We start from the raw sequence: 24,948 nt of genomic DNA, 5'->3' as shown, positions 1-24,948 counted from the left end.
TGACTAAAAAAAGACACAAAATTACCAAAAAAAGGAAATAAAATGACCAAAATAATAACCACAAAATAATCAAAAAAGACACAAAATGAGCAAAAAAGACACAAAATGACCAGAAAAGACACAAAATGACCCATTAAAGAAACAAAATGACCAAAAAAAGACACAAAATGACTAAAAAAAGACACAAAATGACCAAAAAAAGGAAACAAAATGACCAAAAAAGACACAAATTGACCACAAAATGATTTAAAAAGGACATAAAATGACCAAAAAAGACACAAATTGACCACAAAATAATAAAAAAGACACAAAATGAGCAAAAAAAACCCCACAAAATGACCAGAAAAGACACAAAATTACCAAAAAAAGACAAAATTACCAAAAAAGACACAAATTGACCAAAAAAGACACAAAATGACCCAATAAAGAAACAAAATGACCAAAAAAAGACACAAAATAACTAAAAAGAGACACAAAATGACCAAAAAAGGACAGAAATTGACCACAAAATGACCAAAAAAAGACATTAAGTGACCAAAAACACATTAACCCATGAACACTTTAACACAGTGGAGATAGAGCTGACTTCCAAAATGATTTGACGACCCCTAGAAACCATCTTGCGACCACAATTGGGGTCCTGACCCCAAGGTTGAGAATAGCTGTGTTAGAGGAGGGAGTTTCCGCCTTTCTCGTTTGTCTCCCAAAGAGAAACAATACAAGTCAGAGTTCGACCCACTCAGCTGGCAAAGAGTCAGAGACAAACCATGAAGTGATCATAAAACACAGAAGTGGATGTGGTTAAATTCAGGCCTTGATGCTAAATGTACCAAACGGGTCTCCTTAAGTTAATCTATTTTATGACATGCAGTTTACACAAAACTGGCGTTACAGATTTGGCAATTGTAGCCATTTTGAAGACATTGATGGTCTAACATTAAAGGATACTGTGTCTGGGAGATGTAGGATTTTTGGACCCTAATCTCAAAACCCTGTCTAGATAACAGATATTTGTGCCAAGACTTCCTCTTTTATGCTCCGGTCATTGTTTAAAGTCTGATTAGCAACTTGAAACACATGAATGGATTTAGAGTGTGTATATAACCCTTTTCTGTTTATCTATCTACTATCTAATAAAGGCAAAAGGCCTAAAATATAGCATACATGAGTTAAAACATGAATACATATCAGTGCAATATTCTTAAATATTGAAAGTGTTTTTCAAGTCATAATGATATATGTGAATTATTCTTGGGAACTGTGTGAAATCATCAGATATATGTAGTGGATTGACACAGTTAACTCTTAAATATAGGGAAGAAGAAATATAAAGTAAAGCACAAACTGAAAGTGCTCTACAATGAAAAAAGAACCAATTAATAGAATTGTTTCATTTGGTAACACCTAAATGAATAAAGTTCTTGAAATTGATTTAAAATCAGTTGTGTTAATCCAATTTATTAAATTAATTTGAAAGAACTTAATTCATTTAGGTGTTACCAAATGAAACAATTCAATTAAGTTGGTTCAACTATTTTCTTTTTTCAGTGTACACTGTAAAAAAAAGGTAAACAATAGCTACTCAATAAAATTGAGGCAACAGATTGCACGCAATATTATTAATTAAATCTAACTATGTTACAAGTTGAGTTAATAACTTAACAGGAAGTGTCTCACAATTAAAAATGGACTAATTCTATTGTGTTGGATTCATTCAAAATTCTCTTGATTTAGAATTACATACACATAAAGATTATATTTAATGTGATCAGAATAAGTAGATTCCATCTCATCACACTTTTATATTAAAGTTACTTAAACAACTGCCTCAAAATCAAGGTCACCTTTACATTTAATACATTTTATCAAATATATTAAGTAAAATTAAATGACTATAGAATAATTTATTACAGTGTAGTACCTTATAAATGTCCATTAGTATACTAATGTACTGGAGTAAAGAGTAAATTTGCAAAGTTACTTTCAGCCACTGCTTCAACAGTATTCATCCTCATATGATTTAATATATCCAGACAACTCTGAGCCTCTCTGTCTGATCATCAACATTTGAATGAGTGCATAAAAATACTCATGAACACTAAATCTCAGTGTATTCGTATCTTAATAAGATTGCCACCCAAGCCTCCATTACAGGCGATTTTGAGTACAACTAGGAGAGAGCAGAGGGATCTGAGGAGTTGTACACTAATTAGCTACATTAATTGCCAAGGAGCTGCTTGGAAATCAGGCAAAGTGGATGAGGAGTCAGAGGGGAGACGTAACAAATGTTTTGTAGAACAGCTTAGTATCTGCATTTTTCATCTTCAGTGAGTGAGAGTCATGCAGCAGTGGAAGAAAATCAGAAGAGGAAAGATGATGCTGCCAGTAACAGATTCTTTAAGATCTTGTTCCAGATCCAGAACCTTGAGAACCAGAGCCATGTTTCTCTCTGGGGCCTGTGTCCTTCATGAGAGCAGATAAGTGACGGACACAAGGGGCTGTCAGTGTGGTTCTCAACCTTTTTGATTCGCGACCCCCAATTTAACATGTATGTTGTCCGTGACCCCCGCTCACTGAACAGAATCTCACACACACAGTTCAAACAAAATGACCAAAAAAAGGAAACAAAATGACCAAAAAAAGGAAATAAAATGACCAAAAAAAGGAAACCGCAGATTCAGGAGGAACAATGCGGCTTTCGTCCTGGCCGTGGAACAGCGGACCAGCTCTTTACCCTTGCGAGGCTTCTGGAGGGGGCATGGGAGTTTGCCCATCCAGTCTACATGTGTTTTGTGGATTTGGAGAAGGCTTATGACCGTGTCCCTCGGGGAGTCTTGTGGGGGGTACTGCGGGAGTATGGGGTACCGGGCTCGTTGCTACGAGCTATCCGGTCCCTATATAACCAAAGTGAGTGCAGTGTCCGCATACTCGGCACAACGTCAAACACGTTCCCGGTGGGTGTTGGCCTCCGCCAGGGTATCCCCTTGTCTCCGATTCTGTTCGTGGTCTTCATGGACAGGATCTCAAGGCGCAGCCGGGGGGAGGAAGGGATCCGGTTTGGTGACCTCAGAATTGCATCTCTGCTTTTTGCAGATGATGTGGTTCTTTTGGCTTCATCAAGCCGGGACCTGCAGCACTCACTGGGGCGGTTTGCAGCCGAGTGTGAAGCGGTTGGGATGAGAGTCAGCACCTCCAAGTCTGAGGCCATGGTTCTCTGCCGGAAAACGGTGGACTGCCCCCTCTGGGTGGGGAGAGAGGTACTGCCTCAAGCGAAGGAGTTCAAGTATCTCGGGGTCTTGTTCACGAGTGAGGGTAGAATGGAGCGTGAGATGGACAGGCGGTTTGGTGCAGCGTCAGCAGTGATGCGGGCGTTGTACCGGACCGTCGTGGTGAAGAAGGAGCTGAGCCTGAAGGCAAAGCTCTCGATTTACCGGTCCATCTACGTTCCAACCCTCACCTATGGTCATGAGCTTTGGGTAGTGACCGAAAGAATGAGATCGCGGGTACAAGCGGCCGAAATGAGCTTCCTCCGTAGGGTGGCTGGGCTCAGCCTTAGAGATAGGGTGAGGAGCTCAGACATCCGGAGGGAGCTCGGAGTAGAGCCGCTGCTCCTTCGCGTCGAAAGGAGCCAGTTGAGGTGGTTTGGGCATCTGGTAAGGATGCCTCCCGGGCGCCTCCCGTTAGAGGTGTTCCGGGCACGTCCAACTGGTAGGAGGCCCCGGGGAAGACCCAGAACACGGTGGAGGGATTATATCTCTCGCCTGGCCTGGGAACGCCTCGGGGTCCCCCAGGAGGAGCTGGACGTTGTGGCTGGGGAGAGGGGCGCCTGGAATGCCCTGCTTAGCCTGCTGCCCCCGCGACCCGGCCCCGGATAAGCGGACGAGAATGGATGGATGGATGGATGGAAAAAAAGGAAACAAAATCACCAAAAAAGACACAAATTGACCACAAAATAATCAAAAAAGACACAAAATGAGCAAAAAAGACACAAAATGACCAGAAAAGACACAAAATTACCAAAAAAAAGACACAAAATTACCAAAAAAGACACAAATTGACCAAAAAGACACAAAATGACCCAATAAAGAAACAAAATGACCAAAAAAAAAGACACAAAATTACAAAAAAAGACACAAAATGACCAAAAAAAGGAAACAAAATGACCAAAAAAGACACAAATTGACCACAAAATGATTAAAAAAAGACATAAAATGACCAACAAAGACACAAAATGACCAAAAAAGAATCAAAAAAGACACAAAATTACCAGAAAAGACACAAAATTACCAAAAAAAAAGACACAAAATGACCCAATAAAGAAACAAAATGACCCAATAAAGAAACAAAATGACCCAAAAAAAAGACACAAAATGACTAAAAAAAGACACATAATGATCAAAAAAAGGAAACAAAATGACCAAAAAAAGGAAATAAAATGACCAAAAAAAGGAAACAAAATGACCAAAAAAGACACAAATTGACCACATAATAATCAAAAAAGACACAAAATGAGCAAAAAAGACACAAAATGACCAGAAAAGACACAAAATGACCAAAAAAAAGACACAAAATTACCAAAAAAGACACAAATTGACCAAAAAGACACAAAATGACCCAATAAAGAAACAAAATGACCAAAAAAAAGACACAAAATTACAAAAAAAGACACAAAATGACCAAAAAAAGGAAACAAAATGACCAAAAAAGACACAAATTGACCACAAAATGATCAGAAAAAGACATAAAATGACCAAAAAAGACACAAAATGACCACAAAATAATCAAAAAAGACACAAAATTACCAGAGAAGACACAAAATTACCAAAAAAAGACACAAAATTACCAAAAAAGACACAAATTGACCAAAAAAGACGTTTTTCATCTTCAGTGAGTGAGAGTCATGCAGCAGTGGAAGAAAATCAGAAGAGGAAAGATGATGCTGCCAGTAACAGATTCTTTAAGATCTTGTTCCAGATCCAGAAACCTCCTCGCCTCCTCTGTTCCACCCAACATGGTCTCACAGAAATCCGTGAAATAGCCACGGATTTCGCTTAACTCAAAATCTGTGGAATAGCCACGGAATCACTCAAATTTCCGTGAAACTGACACAGATTTCGCTACAATGCAAGTTAATGACAGTCATATTTTTCTGGCGAGATCTTCACCACAAAATGATTATGAACATTCACTGAGTGAATATTTAGAAAATAAAACATATATTTCTCGCTAGAAATGTGATCAAAATCCATTTTTATGCAGAAACAAAGTCAAAATATTAATTTTTTCACTAAAAATGAGAGAACTGTCCGCCATGTTTTTTGTTCTGACCGACGGGACCTTGAAAGTCACGTGACTTGGAACACCAATAGCCACGGGATATGACTGTCATTAACTTGCATTGTAGCGAAATCCGTGTCAGTTTCACGGAAATTTGAGCGATTCCGTGGCTATTCCACGGATTTTGAGTTTAGCGAAATCCGTGGCTATTTCACGGATTTCTGTGAGACCAGGTTGGTTCCGCCATGTTTCTCTCTGGGGCCTTTGTCCTTCATGAGAGCAGATAAGTGAAGGACACAAGGGGCTGTCAGTGTGAAACAAGCAATGTGGAATAACATCACACTCATCAGGCTCTCTGAACCAGCATGCAGAGGCCCATCAGCCCGCTCCTCGCCAGCCTCCAGGAGCTCAGATGGTGTGAGATTGCTTCTCCGTGGCACCAGCGGCCTACTTCTCATTGAAACGGATGTGGATTGTGAATCACACACCCGTCCACGAAAGGTTATGTCGGACAGGTGAAGACAAGTCAGCCCCCACCCTCTCCCTTCATCTGCTTTCTAGCTAACGCATTGCTGCTCCGGCCGCTCTGTGTGGTCGTTTATCATCTGGTTCTCTGCTAGTGAAATGCAATCGTCCTCCGAAACAGGGAGAGAACGGGTGATTACCATGGGTTGTTTGTCATGGTGGGAACAGGAAGGCGGCTGCAGGTGGAGAAGGAGGATGATTGGTTGCTTTCAAAAGTGATTTGTTTGAAAAACAACACAGGCTGCTTGTACCTGAGACTCAAAGGCAAGGTAGCGGTCCAAAAATGCAACCAAAAATAAATGATTAAAAGAGTTTGCCTGTTTTTAACTGAGGAATGTTGCCATGCAGGGTTTTTTTTTAATGTTAATTACAGTGAAATATAATAAGTGGAACACTGAGACAAAGCTGGCAAATGGAAAGAGAATGAGACGTTCACAGAAGTGATTCCATGTTTTATTTCAGTTTGTTCTTTCCCCACAGATTTCCAGCAATAAATTGGCTTTGCTCACTCAGACACTCCCTGAGGACATCCTGCCTCCATCTGCTCCAGTTATATGATACCTATCATTTTTACTTATACGTCACGTTGTTAGAGGACCATTATTTTGAAAAGAGTATTGACCTGGAGCAGGCATATTTCTCTGACCTCACAGCATCTGACGAGGAAAGAACTTTTGTTTTTATGTTTATGTTGATTACCGTGAAATATTTCTTATTTAATCAGCTTCACAACAAGAGAGATGAATCTATGTGACATTTTTTCTTGTCACTGAATTTAAGTGGGCCCATGTGGAAACAGGTGATTTGACATACTTCTGTGCACCAAACATTTTTTTTCATGTTATATTTTCTTTGTCATGCTGCTTTATTTTTTATTTGATAGTGAACGGCAGGGAGAGAGAGGGTGCGACATGGGCCATTCCTATAGTCCTAAATTCAATACATAGTCCTATGTTCCCAGTGTCCTATGTTCTTACTGCTCTATGTTGCTAGAGTCCTATGTTCCTACTGTCCTATGTTCCCAGGGTCCAATGTTCTTAGTGTCTTGTGTTCCTAGCTTCCTATGTTCCTAGTATATTGTGTTCCTAGTTTCCTATGTTCCTAGTGTCCTGTGTTCCTACTGCTCTATGTTCCTAATGTCCTACGTTCCTTGTGTTCCCAGTGTCCTGTGTTCCTACTGCCCTATGTTCCTCGAGTCCTATGTTCCTTGTGTCCTATGTTCCCAGGGTCCAATGTTCTTAGTGTCTTATGCTCCTAGTGCCCTATGTTCCAATTGTCCTATGTTCCTACTGTCCAATGTTCCTACTGTCCTATGTTCCTACTGTCCTATGTTCATAGTGTCCCATGTTCATAGTGTCCTATGTTCCCAGGGTCCAATGTTCTTAGTTTCTTATGCTCCTAGTGTCCTATGTTCTTAGTGCCGTATGTTACTGTCCTATGTTCCTACTGCCCTATGTTCCTAGAGTCTTATGTTCCTTGTGTCCTTTGTTCCCAGGGTCCAATGCTCTTAGTGTCTTGTGTTCCTAGTGTCCTATGTTCCTACTGACCTATGTTCCTCGAGTCCTATGTTCCTTGTGTCCTATGTTCCCAGGGTCCAATGTTCTGAGTGTCCAATATTCACAGGGTCCAATGTTCTTAGTGTCTTATGTTCCTAGTGTCCTATGTTCATAGTGTCCTATGTTCCTAGGGTCCTATGTTCCCATGATCTTATGTTCCTAGTGTCCTATGTTCTTAGTGTTCTATATTCCTAGTGTTCTATGTTGCTATTGTCCTAAGTTCCCATGGTTCTATGTTCCCAGGATCATATGTTCTTCAGGTCCTATGTTCCCAGGGTACTATGTTCCCAGGGTCCTATATTCCTCCGTTCCCATGATCTTATGTTTCTTGTGTCCTATGTTCTTAGTGTTCTATATTCCTAGTGTTCTATGTTCTTAGTGTTCTATATTCCTAGTGTTCTATGTTCCTATTGTCCTACGTTCCCATGGTTCTATGTTCCCAGGATCATATGTTCTTCAGGTCCTATGTCCGCAGGGTACTATGTTCATAGTGTCCTATGTTCCCATGGTCCTATGTTCCCAGGGTCATATGCTTTTATTGTCCCCTATGATGTCATACATATTTAATCTTATTGAAAAAAACAACCATTTTATATTTAAACCAAGCTTTCAGGGGCTTGAATTCCCAATATTTATCTTTAACCAGTTAACTTTTTGTCCATGATCTCACACAAAAGAAGTCCTTGTTCAAAAAGAGACTGGAGGAATTCTGTACTCAGAATATAATCCATAAATCACACAACTGTAAACTTGTAAATGTGTCTGTGTTAACAAATACATAAAGGAGCCATCTCTTATACTCACAGTATCATCCATTGCTTTAGATCTGGTGCAGTTCAAACACTTATATTGACTCTAAACATGAAAGCACTTCAATGGAGCCAACTAGAAAAAGTGACCTTCTCGCTAACCTTTTTTGCCTTTAGTGCACTTTTTTTTCATCCATCATGTGGATACACTTGCTTTGTAAAACAGAATTAATACATTTTAGAACAGAGCAGCCGAAAGAAACAGCTGGAGGAGCATATTTTCCAAATTTGTTCAAGATTTCAGCAGGAATTTCAATTTTGAACTAATGATAAAAGGCCATTCCAATGTTCTTAGTGTCTTATGCTCCTAGTGTCCTTTGTTCATAGTGTTCTATATTCCTAGTGTTCTATGTTCCTATTATCCTAAGTTCCCATATAAAAAACAACAATTTTATATTCAAACCAAGCTTTCAGGGGCTTGAATTCCCAATATTTGTCCTTAACCAATTAACTTTTTGTTGTGCAGCCTTTTTGTCCATGATCTCACACAAAAGAAGTCCTTGTTCAAAAATAGGCTGGATGAATTCTGTACTCATGGATATCAGAATATAATGGGCAGGCTGTGGCCTCGCTTTCTGCAAGATTATTTATTTTCACGCTTTATTCCCCCTCATGTCATTCAGCCACACACATCCACTGATTTTATGGGCAATAAACAAGCTGCTGCGGGTCTCTTGGCGGCTCCGCTGTCCCCCGGCTCGTAGCGAGATCACCGGCGTTACAATAGCGGGGCTAATAGCTACCGCTAACGCCATAATGGTAGCGTAACGCTACAGCTATTAGCCCAGCTACCGTAACGCCGGTGATCTGGCTACGAGCCGGGGGACAGCGGAGCCGCCGATAGACCTTTCGCCTTTCAACTTTCGCTCTAAACTATTTAAAACACCATCTACAGCTAAAGAGAGTTTCGCGTCTGCTGCAGCCATGTTGGATCCGTAAGAAAAATACAAGCATCCGTCTGCCGGCTAGTACGCGTCATCGTCTTGCCGTCCCTCCCCGTTCTGTGATTGGATCCCTAAAACAGGGCTAAGAAAGCTTCCTGGTTTCCAGACCCCTTGGCAGTTCGAAATTAAATCGAGCGTGCAAGGCAGTCTGGGTATACCCAGGCTAGATTTCAGCAGGAATTTCAATTTTGAACTAATGATAAAAGGCCATTCAGCAGCACCTGTGAAATACAGTAACAATGAGTACCAGGTTCATTCATCAGGGAGCCTCCCCGTGTATCTGCAGACAGGTCTTTGGCTGTGTGTGGAGAGTTGGTGTCTCAACTGTGTCAAAAACCCATTTCCCTCTCTCATTCCTCCTCTTCAGCCACATCCTGTTGTGCCCTGAGCAGAGGCGCCCACTTAACTCTGATATACGACAGCAGGCCGGAGCAGAGCCCCAGGTTTAGCTCTCTGACGTCAGGCTGAGGAACTCTATCTCCTTCTAATGATATCCCGCCCTCCTTTTTCTCTTTCCTCACCAGCTCTGGCCTCTTCCCTCCTTCACGGCTTCTGTCTGCACATCAGATCAAAGGTGAGAGCCACAGGGAGAGCTGGTAGAAAAGAGGCACTGATGAGACACAGCGTTCTCCTCCTCATCCTCCTCATCAGAGCCCCTTTGCTATGTGACGAACATGAGAGTGAGTGGAGGTGCTCTCTCAGTCAGTCAGCAATCACTTTATGCTGCAAGTTGGCATCAAAGAAAAAGTCCTCCTCCCAGAAATCACATATAATGAAAGTACTTGTGATGCTGCTGCAAGTAAATGTGTGTCATGGAATTATTTCAGTCGTGTTTTATGGTAATTATCCTGATGTAGGACTTTGATTTAAGTTCATATTCTTTGGTAAATACAAAAATAAATGTTGTACATTTGACCCCAGAAGATGAAAGAAACCTTTAAACATCAAACTGAAGTTTAAACAAGAAAGCTACACTTACAAACATTTTTTAAAATCTATTTTCACAGTTGTCCTTGATGAACAACAAAGCAAGAGTCTCAATAAAAACAAATAAGAAAACTGCAGTGACACAAGCGTGTATGCATTTTGAATACTGTTTCTTATAGGGCACGCTTTATAAAGAGGTTGTAAGTGTAATATTAATGGTAAATAAATATTTTACTAAAGTTTGTTATAAAAACAACGTTTTGGCTCTCAGGTTGTGAAAAACACCTTTTGTAATTAGGAAAATGCTTATAATGTGCTGTTTAACCACTCACCATCTGCAAAAAATACTAAAATAAAATAATAATTTCATAAAAAAAAGAATAAAGGCAATAGTCAATACCTATTAACTTTAAAGTGGCACCATGAAACAGAATTAAAAGTAAAAATAAGACTCTTGTCAATGAACGTAATTTGTTCCATCAAATTTGCATATTCAGGTTATCTAAACTGTAAAAAATAAATAAATAAATAAATAAATAAATAAATATGTAATTTGAGGACAATCATTTCAACAGAATAATTTTTTTCTTTTTTTAAAATATAAAATTACAAATGATAATAGTAACAAGAGGAGATTGCATGGTGGCTAAAGTAAAATAAATATGGAATAAGACCATATCGCATATATCGATATAGTTAAAACATTTTTTTTAAAATAAGACTCTTGACAATGAACGTAATTTGTTCCATCAAATTTGCATATTAAGGTTATTTAAACTGTAAAAAATAAACAAATAAATAAATAAATATGTAATTTGAAGACAATCATTTCAACAGAATAATTTTTTTCTTTTTTTAAAATATAACATATAACAAATGATAATAGTAACAAGAGGAGATTGCATGGTGGCTAAAGTAAAATAAATATATGATGGTATAAACGGGCTTGTTGGGTTTGTCCTTGTCGACGTACACCGTGTTGATAAAGTTTTTTTCAATCCAAGATGGCAGCGCCTATGGTGAAGTCGTGATCCAGAGAAACAGGTCATTTACATCGCGTTTTTAAGCTGAGTGCGACATTCGTAACATGAACTGTTGGATTTATGCCATTAGGATCATAACGCTGAAATAAAGGACCCGGAAACATAACGGTGAGAAGCTTTCAACTGATGTTTTTCTGAAATGTTTCTGCTGTGAGAGCAGCCAGCAGACAGACTGAACTGACAGCAGGAAACAACAGATACAAATACAACGACAGCAATTACAGAGACTGTATATAAAGAAAACAGTTCATTTCCTTTATATACAGTCTGTGTACCTAAACCTGCAGGAATACGTCTAATTATGTGTTTGTCAAGGAGGAGACTTTTATCATGTGAACCAGTTTCATGCTAGTCATGTTAGCATAAAGGATATTATTAAAAACATATTATATAAAATGCTTTATATCCTAGGGCTGGGCGATATGGACCAAAAGTCATATCCCGAAATATTTAGGGGGATATACGATATATATCCTAATATTTTTATCGCAAAATGAGAGCAAATGTTCAGTCAAAACCAAAGCCAAATATGACATATCACAATAAGTTATTGAAACTGTTTATTTAAGTAAACATAAATCAAAGCTCCATAAAGTGCACATTTAAATAAAGAAATATCTTAAATAAAAATAGCCCGTGAAATAAAATAGGCCAATGTTTTTTTGAAATAAGTATTTTTATATGAGAAAAGAATAATGAACATTTCAAAAGAACTAAATATGACAAACCCTGCATTTATATATAAAGACTTTTTTTTTAACTATATCGATATATGCAATATATATAGCTATATGTATATCGGAGTGGTGAGGCCTGACTTTGTGCAAAGTCATGTGTCTAGAAGCTAAATATGAGTTGCATGCAATTGAAAGTCTGGTGGGTTCTTGTACTGTTTGACGGATAAAATGTGAAGAAGTGATTTCACCTTCAATACCTGACACCTCATTTAATATACAGGTGCATCTCAATAAACATAAATATCATAGAAAAGTTTATTTATGTCAGTAATTCAATTCAAAAAGTGGAGATAACACATTATATATTTCCATTACACACAGAATGAAACATTTCATGTCTTAATTTATTGAATTTCTTCTAATTATAATGATTCTGGCTTACATTTAATGAAGACTTAAAATTCAGTGTGTCATTTTTAAAAAAAATAATTACAAAAGATCAATTTTAAGTATGTTTAATATGGAAATTTTGTCCTCTGAAAAGTATGTCCATCTATATGCACTCAACTCAACACACTTGGTTTGACTTGGAACTACTGGAAATGGATTTTTCCATGGTATTCTAATTTATTGAGATGCACCTGTATAATTCAGTAAAAGTTACCACATTTGCAGTATTAGTTATCATATTGTGAAATAAATGGATTCATTGTTAACAATTTCATGATATAATGCCCAGTCTTGAGTGTAGGTTATGGAGGAGGAGCAGGGCTATCTTGAGAAAAGCAATTTACATATGTATATATATATATATATATATGTATATATATAGATATATATATATATATAGAAATGCAATGTCATTATTGATGCGATTGATGCTTACAATTGGTATTCATGAGGGCTGCAACTTACACTTATTTCATTATAATCCTTTCCTGATTATGTATTATTTATCATGTAATCATTTGGTCTTGAAAATGTCAGAAAAAAGTAGAAAGTAGGTGTATAAATCAAAAGTTTCATTATGGCACACTATTGGGTTTTTTTGGGTTCGTTTTGGACAACAATATGATATTTGCTGATATTGAACTTTCCACAATACGATTTTAAATTGATTTAATTCAGGGGCATGCAGTCGATATGAAACAATATCATATACCAATTTAAATGACTTGATAATTTCATTGAGCTCTTCCTTGAATGAAAAGCTATCTTAAGTCTCTTAAATTTCAAAATAAAGGCATACCTTAAAGACAATAATATGTATTGATAATTTCACATTGCATTGATAACAGTGGATCATAGCTCAATGAAACAATATATCTTTACAGATGCATATGTTGTTTATACACCTAGTAGAAAGTATCTTAGTAAATAAATAGTATAATATAAGTAAATGTATTTAACTTACAGTTCTTGAAGACAGACTTGAATCAGGGTTATATTTGACATTTTGTCATTTCTGTTGTTTTTTCTTCAAAGTACATTTTTGACCCAGGAGTAATTGTGATATAGATTTCTTGACCAAGCAGGCATTTATGACTTCCTGGTTTCAATTTAACACAACTAGGACAGCTTAAAAAAACAAAACAAATTTAATCAGGACCCAAAAGAGCTACATTTGAGCTCTTTCACGATATTATAGAAACAAAATCCCAGACAGTTTTTATACTGTTACCAAAACCATTTTTTTCTCCAAATCCCCCTTTTCTGTTTGTCAAAATACAATTTCTTAAAACAAACCTCTCTAATGCATTTGTGTTTAATTTTGCCTTAACCCTTTATCAGGCAAAGAACTATATTTGGTAACTTCAGGTAATATTTCGAGAAAAAAGTTTCAAATTTACTAGATTAAAGTGGCAAATCTACAAGAAAAAAAGTTGCAGATTTACGAGAAAAAAGTGGGAAAGAAGCTACTTTTTTCTCCCAGATTCACCACTTTAACCCTTAATAGGACACTCATTGAAATACTTGCAAATTCCAAATTTCAACCCTAGAGAATATTGGAGGATATTACATACAGCCAGAATGTGTAAAAAAAACAACATGTGAAAATACAATTTTGAGAAAAAAGTATACGAGATTAAAGTGGCAAATCTACGAGAAAAAAATGCGCAGATTTATGAGATTTAAAGTGGTGAATCTGGGAGAAAAAAGTAGCTTTTTTCCCCTCCTTTTTCTCCTAAATCTATGACTTTTTTCACACAGATTTGCCACTTTAAATCTCTTAAATGTGCCATTTTTTTTCTTGTAGATTTGCCACTTTAATCTAGTAAATTTGCAACTTTTTTCTCAAAATGTTACCTGAAGTTACCAAATATAGTTCTTTGCCTGATAAAGGCTTAAAACAAAGCAACCATAATAGAGTTTGCATGAATAAAATACAGTTTTTGTCACATTTCAGTTAGTTTCCAAAAGTATGATACAAGGCTCTAAGAATACAGATGTTTAGCGTTTCCATCCTCTGCCATAGTGAAGCAGCGTGCTTGCAGAAGTTTTCTGTCACCCTTTGCAGGAGACATCCGAATGGATGAGCCCAGTCACCATAGAAACATTTTCTCAGTCTCTCGCCTCAGCCCACTCACTTGCACCTTCAGAGATGCACACAACCTTGAGTGCTCGGCTCTCCCAGCCTCAGCCTGAGGGAGGAGCATTGGCTGCTGCGATGCTTGGTTTATACGCGAGAGAATTTAGTGAAAAACACATTCCCATAAGAAGGATGGAGGAGAGGAGAGGAGAGAGCATCATTAGATCAAAAACAAGTTATTCCCTAAAGACGTGTCCTCCCTGTTCAGTATATCCCTCAGGCCGATCAAATTCCTAATAAATGATGAGGAGACTGGAAGTTTCTTGCATTTGAGTGACACTCTTTGTAGTTTTATTACGGAAATCCTCTTTCATGATGTCTCTTTTGATCTGTTCGTGAAAATGATTTAATCCTGCACGTCACTCTCAGTGAGCTCTTCCTCCGCACTAATGTTGTGTTTTCTTAACATCACAGAATATAGATTAACCTATTTTTCACTTTAGGTTAGATAGATAGATAGATAGATAGATAGATATACTTTATTTATCCCAAGCTGGGAAATTACAGCGTAGCAGCAGCATTACACACAGAGACAATGACAACACAATTAAATAAGAACAACCTAGGCATACTTCAAGCAATAAAATATAAAAAATACAATAAAATACAATAAAAAATAAAGTGTCTAAAGAAGGAGTATGTATTAAGGAGTAGAATAGAATAGAATTCCAGTGCAGAATAAATATGAATATACAGTATAAAAATGCTATGCAACAAATAAGGTGCAATGAACAGTGTGCATAAAAAACACATAAAGTGCATAGACAGTATGTAATGAACCAGACTATTATTTGTTATTGTACAGTGTGATGGCATGTGGAAGGAAAGATTTTTTGTATCTGTTCCTTTTTTTGTTTAGATAAACACTTAATTTTCATAGAGCTAATTTCCATTTTTTATCTCAGTCTGGTGTCAGGATGTGAAGATCCCACTCAGCGGCTATAAAGGTCTCGATGTCTGAGATCCAGATGCGTCACTGCTGTGAAGATATTCTCTTGACAGGTCAGGTTAGCAGCAGTTGTCCTCTGCTGCCAGGGAGGCAGAGACTGTACAGATATCTCAGGTTACCTTGGAAACTGTCTGTGTGTGTGTTGCGTAGAAGACAAATTTAGGTCAAATTGTTTTTTCTTACATGCAATTGACTGTCTGACCTACATTAAGCCACAGGGAAGTCTTGCCTCGCTGCTGCACTCGTGCAAAATAGAGGAAAACTTTTTTTGAAGTTGCCAACAATGAATTTGTGAGTTATTGATCGTGGGACTGAAATGAGACATGCAATGCAGCGTTTCATCCTTTCCGACTACAGGTAATTGCAATAATATTCTGGATGAAGGAAAAGGGTATGGAGCTGCAGGGCAGATTGGAAGCAGACATCAGTGAATAATTAGTAAAGCAGTTGATTGAAAATGTCATTCTCACATCTGAGCAGGCTGGCTGTTGTGTAATAAGAACAGCCTGTCCAGAGCAGAGCATAATCACATCACGCTGAATAAACCTCTAATTTCACAAAGTCATGCTGTTGTGTGACTGACGTGGTGCAAAGAACACAGACTGTGTGGGGAAAATCACACGGCGAGCTATCACTCACTCGAGTCTGTTCTCAGAAAGTGGACTTGCATGTTCTGTTGAGTCCGATCGTCTCAGGAAACCTAAATCTGTGTGTGAGTGTCATCTTGTTGATTTTCTGAGGCGTGAGGGAATCGCGTACAAAGCCACTGAGAGTGATCGATATCATGAGTTAGAACCCCTGTGGATAAGATGTGCTATGAACCTGCCATGGTGTGTTTATGCCTGTTCGCTCACCTGAGCATCTACTTTGTACAAGTGTTGTTTTCTTTGTGTGGAGACTGTTTTTGAAGCATGACTACACAATAAAGTTTAAAGTTGACTCAAACTGGCCCAGATTTCTGATGATACATTGCAAAGAGAACTTGGAAAAACAGTAACTTAGTGGTGGAGGCAGTATTATATAATTCTTGTATTGTGACAATATAATCATGCAATTAATTAAAAATGCATTTAAAAGAAATCTTAAAACCTAGAAGCCTTTATCAGGCGAAGAACTATATTTGGTAACTTCAGTGGATATCAAAATGCGGTCCCCATGTCTCTCTGTTTGGTCGTAGAACCACATGGACTTGTACGAGGAGAACTTGACTATGACGGCATATGAAGGCCAAATATGAATAAAAATGAAAATACAAACCGTATTTAAAGTGGCAAATCTGCTCAAAAAAGACGCAGATTTACAAGACAAAAGTGGGGAAAAAAACGCACAAAAAGTTGTTTTTCCCCCACTTATCTCGTAAATCTGCGACTTTTTTCTCGCAGATTCACCACTTTAAATCTCATAAATCTGGACATTTTTTCTCGTAGATTTGACACCTTAATCATGTAAACTTTTTTTCTCAAAATATTACCCCCCTCCCCCGGATCTGTATGTTTTTTTGTTTTTTTTACAAATTCTGGCTGTATGTAATATCCTCCAATATTCTCTAGGGTTGAAATTTGGAATTTGACTTTCAACTTTTTATTAAGGGTTAAAGTGGTGAATCTGGGAGAAAAAAGTAGCTTCTTTCCCACTTTTTTCTCGTAAATCTGCGACTTTTTTTGCGCAGATTTGCCACTTTAAATCTAGTAAATTTGCAACATTTTTCTCGAAATATTACCTGAAGTTACCAAATATAGTTCTTTGCCTGATAAAGGGTTAAGGCAAAATTAAACACAAATGCATTAGAGAAGTTTGTTTTAAGAAATTGTATTTTGACAAACAGAAAAGGGGGATTTGGAGAAAAAAATGGGTTTGGTAACAGTATAAAAACTGTCTAGGATTTTGTTTCCATAATATCGCGAAAGAGCTCAAATGTAGCTCTTTTGGATCCTGATTAAAGGCTAAATTTGTTTTGTTTTTTTAAGCTGTCCTAGTTGTGTTAAAGTGAAACCAGGAAGTCATAAATGCCTGCTTGGTCAAGAAATCTATATCACAATTAGTCCTGGGTCAAAAATGTACTTTTGTAGAAAACAACAGAAATGACAAGTCCTGACAAAATGTCAAATATAACCCTGATTCAAGTCTGTCTTAAAGAACTGTAAGTTAAATACATTTACTTATAGTATACTATTTATTTACTAAGATACTTTCTACTAGGTGTATAAACAACATATGTATCTGTAAAAATATATTGTTTCATTTAGCTATGATCCACTGTTATCAATGCAATGTGAAATTGCAAGTATTTCAATGAGTGTCCTATTAAGGGTTAAAAGGCTGTAACTAAGACCCCTGGCTGTATTTTACATTTTTCACTATCTGTCCCTGTTGTAGGTGACAGAATGCAGGTGTCGGTGAAGAGGCTGGCTCTGTATCCGCTGGCTGTTGCCCGGGCTGGCCGGATCAGATCTGCTCTCCTGAGCCCAGCAGTCCGCCTCCTGGCCCCCAGCACCCGCACCCTGCTCAGCGAGACGGGAGAGTGGGAGAAGAACTATAAAACAGAGACCCGCCGCAGACTGGAAGAATGGTGGCACCCACGAATTATGGCACAGTGCCGGAAGGATTCGCTGCAGGAGGTAAGAAGGTCTTTCATTTTTCTGTGTTTCATATTTTTATTGATGTGTATACAAAAAAAAATAAAGGGACATACAGGGTACATTGGTGTGGACATTAAACATGTTGTACACATCCTTAGATTTAAATTGTATAATTTTAAGAACAAACAACGGTCACATAAAACGAAACCAAATAGACTATACAATATTTAGATATTTAGACGTAGTCTGTATAAAATGAATAAACTGACCACATAAACATAACAGATAAAATTCATAAATAATAGTAAAAGAGAGAGGGGAAAGAGGAGGAAATAAAAAAAATAATAAAAATAAAAATGGTCTTTCATTTTTCAACAGTTTTCTTCAAACTTCTGCCTGAGGAGATCATGATGATCCAAATAAATCTTCCTCATGATCTGTTTTTTGGGGTATCCTGATTATGTGATATGTAAAGACATGTAAAGACCTTGTCCAGGTTCATGATTATTGTGTTGGATGCTCACAGGTGTGTCCACAACTCAAGTGATGAAGGTATTTGCCAGTAAAAGAAAATCTTCTAATTTTATGTTTTTAATTAATGTCAGGAACAATTAAAATTTTTTCACCTTTTGAGAGGTCTAGTCTTCAAATGCCTTTTTTTTTTTTAAAAAACAAAAAGTTATTCAGTTTGAAAATTACACAACACCAATTCCAAAAAAGTTGGGATGTTGTGTACAATGTAAATAAATCCTGAAAGCATCAAATTTAGAATTCGGTGTATACTTAGAAAATTAGTTTATCAGTTTAAGCAAAAATATAAAGTCTCTGTACAGTTTTGTCCCAAAGGTTGAGCAAACTATGTTTTATGTTCAGTTTTATCTACCTACAACCCAACGTTTTTGAATCTGGGATGTGTAACACAGAAAAAAGCAGCAAATCCTCACATATGAGACGCTTGAACCTTCAAATGTTTGGCATTTGTGCCAAAAGAATGACTTGAAAGATTATTAGAATATCAAAACAGTTGCAGATTAACTTTCTGTTAATCTACAGGCAGCAGAGGTTTGGCAGCCAGGAACAAAGATATGTCTTGGTTCTCAACCGCTAAAATAACTCAGTCAGTGTAGAAATGAGTGGCCAACATTTTGAGGAATCAAGACACACCTCGACACAGACGATCAGAAACCTGGATACCGTGATGATCATGTACACTGCAAAAAAGCCAACTTGTATTTTTTGGCCTAAAACAGTGATTTTAGTTGGTAAAACTTGGAAATATAAATTATTGACATTTAGAGCAATAATGTAAGATAGCACAACAAAGGAAGCCAGTTGTCTGCTCAAAAACAAGTTTGTGAGTTGTTGTTACTTATATCTTTAAGTTGGGGTTCACAACAAGGGACAATAGTTCTGCTAACTCTTATTTCTTTGTTGTGAAATTCGGGAAAGCGGTGAAATTTGGTCATTAGCGAAACCTAGCGGCTAACTGATGCTAGTGGCTAACTGATGCTAGCGGCGCTGCTTGTTACAGCTACAAGAGTAGCCATTAGCGTATCAATGCTAACTCAAAATTGTGGTCGCAACATTAGCTGACATTTCATAGCGGCGTGCATGCAGAAAATGTTGAAAATGGAGCATTTATCAAGGAGAACATTCAAATCAAAGCATATTGCTAACCATGAAAATGTATCTCAATTTTAAAATGAATCTTAATTTTTAAAAAACCACAAAGAACAAATAAAAACAAAAAATAAAACAGAGCAAAGGCTCATGTTGAGTTAAAAGCCAGAGCAATCGTGCCAATTCAGCACATTGCAGAAGTTAGCAGAAGTAAGGATTAAAAGTTATTATAACTTATAATGTAAAATTATAAGTTAGTACAACTTACAGTTGAGTTGACAAAAAAATCTAAATTCAGCCAACTTTTCTTTTTTTGCAGTGCATTCAGGGACATGAATGAGCCGGTTTCTTCTGTTTAATGTAAATGTCATCGTCCCAGATATGGATCCTCTGAGCCTTTTGATCTGCTCTTCTTTGATGTAACTTGTACTGTATAGATAGCAGTCAGTACTGTACATTGGAAACACCTTTAACCCTTTCTTTGAGATGAGTTGATTAATAGGTCATTAAACGTCCTTCTACATAATTCCCAGCTATTACTGGCTCTGGCCCTTGTATCTCATTTCAGTCCCGGAGCTGATTATATATCCTAATGGTCTGACGGTGCGGCTGTCTGGGAAAGGCTGACAGTGATTAAGTGCATTCATGACAGCCCTGTTCCCTAATTAATTTATTGAAAAATTCATGGCTCAGGTTTCCTGTAATCATGTATCGCTGGGTGTAACCGGTACTTACTGTGTTGCCGTGGTAACGGTGTTGTGACCGTAAAGCATCCATAATCAGCGCCGCCGCATTTTGTGTTCTGACACTGTAATCAGACACTATTAGAGGCTCATACAGTCACGCACCAGAATTCAGTCGGTGCTCTCTCTCTGTATGTGATGAGTAATTATTCTGTCCGGGCGGCGTCAGGTTAATGCTGCTTCCTTTACACAAGAAAAGCCAGACTGATGATGAAGAAAAGAACCCCCTTATTGTAATCAAAGTCTGCATTGTTCGTGTCCCATGTGAAACCAAAAGTCAACATGTCAAGTGTGTAACATGCTTAACCTATGTAACTTAAGCTACGTAAATGGTAAATGGTAAATGGACCTGCACTTATATAGCGCTTTTCTAGTCGATTTGCGACCACTCAGAGCTCTTTACACTACAGACTGACTCATTCGTCCTTTAACACACTGTAGTGGCAAGCGTAAATCTTAATTCTAAAGCCACTCAATTTATTAGCAGTAGGCAGGTACAGCTGGCTCGACTCGTATGTTACTGTTCCTTAATTACTCACAAACGACCGGAGTCAGGTCGTAGTTTTGTTGGTTTATTTATCGTTGCAGAATCCAGGTATTCCATTAATACACATCAATCCAAGCTTCTCTTGGTTTTCCACAACGTTCCACAAACATCAGGAAGTAACTGAAACATCTAAAAAGAACGGTAACATCTGAAATGACGGTCAAAAAACCTTTTTTCTCTGTAACTATTAGCACTCTGCTAATCCACCTTTTTTACCTTTTTACCAAGTCCTTCAGAACAATAATGCGCATGTGCAGGGCCTACTTCAGGTGCTGTGGTAAATTTCAACTACACAATAAAAGGCAATAAACCAATATAATACCTGCTGTAATCTACAAAATTCACAAAATCTAAACTGTCTTAAACATAATATTGGCTCCTACACACACATTCATACTGGTGGCAGAGGCTACCCTAAACGGTGCCACCTGCCACCATTGGGAATTCATTCACACACCGATGAACGCAGCAATTTGGGGTTCAGTATCTTGCTCAAGGATACTTCGACATGTAGGCTGCGACGGTCAGGGATCGAACCACCAACCCTCGGACTAAAGAAGTAGGTCTTGGGTTCTTACAGCTCTGAACATTATTTTTTTTGATTGTTGTTTTGGCAGAGTTCTGACAAGAAGAAGTTTTACGTCCTCTCCATGTTTCCGTACCCGTCGGGGCGGCTGCACATGGGCCACGTGAGAGTTTACACCATCAGTGACACAATGGGACACTTCCAGAGAATGAGAGGCCATCAGGTATGTGTTTCCTTTTATCCTCCCTGAAGCAACAAGGTCAGTACACTTTCTGCCATTACAAGTCAAATGAAGTACATGAGTTTAAAGCCTTTCTGATGGAGGACATTTCTGACATGTCACAGTAAGAAAAGCACAAGTGTAACTGATAAAAGGAATGATGGGCGAATGACATTTAGCTGCTTCAGTAAACAGGAGAAACAGGCAGAAGAACTGACACTCATTCATTCATTCATTATATTAATTCTTCTTTTCGAACTCAGCAAGATGCAATAAGATAAAATAAATTAAAAATGGGATAAAAATAAATAAAATAAAATGTAAAACAAAGGAAATGTTTATTTACACTTCTTTATTGTGTGGGGGAAAAAATGTAATTGTGTAATTATCAGACCGCCATTACATTTTTCATCTCGCGCACCCCCAGGGGTCCACGCACCACACTTTGGGAATCCCTATTGTACGTTATCTGCCCCTCAACACAGGTCCTTTTCTGTGGCTTAACGGCCCCCGTTTTCGTTCAGATAAATAGATAACTCTACTGACTTTCTTCCCAAATTCACAAATAATCTGTCGCCCTCAGAGGCACTTAGAGGATCATGTTGTTCTGCAGCAAACGGCCATTATTGTAAGGCATCTGCTTTCCTGTATGGGTTAAATGGTTATAAAATAGGTTTCGTCTGTTCCCATGATATCACTGGTAAAGCACACTACCGCATCAGTGTTTCATTTAGAGATAATGGAAATATCTGCCTTTGGTACATAACATAATATAGTATCTTGATATCTGCTTTCATACTCAAGGACATTTAGCTTCAAAGGGCTTACTGCACTGTTACATCAATCTAATGTGTTTATGCCTACTCTACATCACTCTGTTTATGAAAAATATCATTAATATCAACTCTGTTTATCCTGCTGGAGCCTTTGTTTACACTCTAACTGCACTGTGACGCTACATATCTCCTTACTCATATTAATGTTATAGTAAGTACACACTATATTATGTACCCTGTGCGAGGAGAACATAAGTGCCATTAGCAGCGTAATAATACCTCCTGGCACCACTATCTTTCAATTATGTGACCAAAGTTTACACTGTCGTCAGAGCATGTAATTAGATTTTCCTGTGCTTGTCGTACCTGTAATTGATTTTTACTGTGTTGTATTGATTTCCACCAATAAAGTGCACATTTGCAAGGACGTGCAAATGTGCACTTTATTAGCAGAAATCACCTTGCTTTAGTAAGAATTAATTATTATTATTTAAATTAATTATTGTTAATTGTGCATCTTGATTATTTTACTTAATTTTTTGCTCATTTTTCATTATTCTTTTTATAAAGCTGACACTAATTTTGTCCTTATGGGTGTTTTGACTCAATTAGATGCTTTATCCTTATAGCTTATTGGGTAAAATCATTAAAACTAATTTTTAAAAATAACTTTCTCAAAATAAATATCAGATAAATATGAAATGCAAAGAAATTCTTCAAAAGAAATTGGGGAAAACATCAGATTTTAAACCTGCTTTGGGAAAGGTACACTGTAAAAAAAGATAAATAATAGCTACTCAATAAAATTGAGGCAACAGATTGCACGCAATATTATTAATTAAATCTAACTATGTTACAAGTCGAGTTAATAACAACTTAACAGGAAGTGCCTGTCAATTAAAAACGGACTAATTCTATTGTGTTGGATTCATTCAAAATTCTCTTGATTTAGAATTACATACACATAAAGATTATATTTAATGTGATCAAAATAAGTTGATTCTATCTCAAACATTTTTATATTAAAATTACTTAAATAACTGCTTCAAAATCAAGGACGCATTTATATTTAATATGTTTTAACAAGAACCTGGTCTCACAGGAATCCGTGAAATAGCCACGGATTCGCTTAACTCAAAATCCGTGGAATAGCCACAGAATCACTCAAATTTCCGTGAAACTGACACGGATTTCGCTACAATCCAAGTTAATGACAGTCATATCCCGTGGCTATTCCATGGATATTTGTTCCTATTGGTTTGTTCCAAGTCACGTGACTTTCAAGGTCCTGGCGGTCAGAACAAAAAACATGGCGGACAGTTCTCTCATTTTTAGTGAAAAAATCAATATTTTGACTTAGTTTCTGCATAAAAATAGATTTTGATCACATTTCTAGTGAGAAATATATGTTTTATTTTCTAAATATTCACTCAGTGAATGTACATAATCACTTTGTATGTTGGAATAGCCACGGGATATGACTGTCATTAACTTGCATTGTAGCGAAATCCGTGTCAGTTTCACGGAAATTTGAGTGATTCTGTGGCTATTCCACGGATTTTGAGTTAAGCAAATCCGTGGCTATTTCACGGATTCCTGTGAGACCATGTTGTTCAACAAATATATTAAGTAAAATGAAATGACTACAGAATAATTTAATACAGTGTAAAATCCACACACCACTCTGTTTCAAATCAAGTGTTGCAGTCGATATTCTGCACTCAGTTTGAGTCTTCACAGCTGCTGCTGATGAAGCTGTGAGCTGTTTTCCGTCAGGCGGATCATTCTCCTGCTGTCACACACACCTTCGGACACGACAGTGACAACCTGAGTTCAGTTCAGTTCAGCTTTTATTTCGAACATGTGCGAGTAACACAACAAAGTAAACACAAAAACAAATACATCCAATGAGAATAATCAAAACAAAACAAAAAATAGCAATAGTCAAAACAAACGCTGTAATGTGAACGCAACATGTCTGAAAAGGAGTAGGATGAAGCCAACATGATCTCACAGGAATCCGTGAAATAGCCACGGATTTCGCTTAACTCAAAATCCGTGGAATAGCCACGGAATCGCTCAAATTTCCGTGAAACTGACACGGATTTCGCTACAATGCAAGTTAATGACAGTCATATCCCGTGGCTATTCCAACATACACATAGTGATTATGTACATTCACTGAGTGAAGATTTAGAAAATAAAACATATATTTCTCGCTAGAAATGTGATCAAAATCCATTTTTATGCAGAAACTAAGTCAAAATATTGATTTTTCACTAAAAATGAGAGAACTGTCCGCCATGTTTTTTGTTCTGACCGCTGGGACCTTGAAAGTCACATGACTTGGAACAAACCAATAGGAACAAATATCCATGGAATAGCCACGGGATATGACTGTCTGTAACTTGCATTGTAGCATTTTTTAGTGAAAAAAATCAATATTTTGACTTAGTTTCTGCATAAAAATGGATTTTGATCACATTTCTAGCGTGAAATATATGTTTTATTTTCTAAATCTTCACTCAGTGAATGTACATAATCACCTTGTATGTTGGAATAGCCACGGGATATGACTGTCATTAACTTGCATTGTAGCGAAATCTGTGTCAGTTTCACGGAAATTTGAGCGTTTCCGTG

General features: G+C 37.4%; 1 protein-coding gene across 1 annotated transcript in view; it reads left to right on the top strand.

Annotated features, from left to right (window-relative positions):
* The first annotated feature begins 11,027 nt into the window (after positions 1–11,027).
* Positions 11,028–24,948, top strand: part of lars2 (leucyl-tRNA synthetase 2, mitochondrial) — a 64,107-nt gene continuing 50,186 nt past the window's right edge. Inside the window, exons 1-3 of the mRNA XM_059338408.1 lie at positions 11,028–11,189; positions 17,674–17,915; positions 21,404–21,535. Coding sequence (XP_059194391.1) covers positions 17,682–17,915; positions 21,404–21,535 — 366 coding nt within the window. The 5' untranslated portion in view covers positions 11,028–11,189; positions 17,674–17,681. The remainder of the gene's footprint in view (positions 11,190–17,673; positions 17,916–21,403; positions 21,536–24,948) is intronic.

The sequence above is a fragment of the Centropristis striata genome, chromosome 8 (genome assembly GCF_030273125.1).
Source record: "Centropristis striata isolate RG_2023a ecotype Rhode Island chromosome 8, C.striata_1.0, whole genome shotgun sequence".
Classification (NCBI taxonomy): Eukaryota; Metazoa; Chordata; class Actinopteri; order Perciformes; family Serranidae; genus Centropristis; species Centropristis striata.
This window is presented reverse-complemented; position numbering and strand designations above follow the sequence as displayed.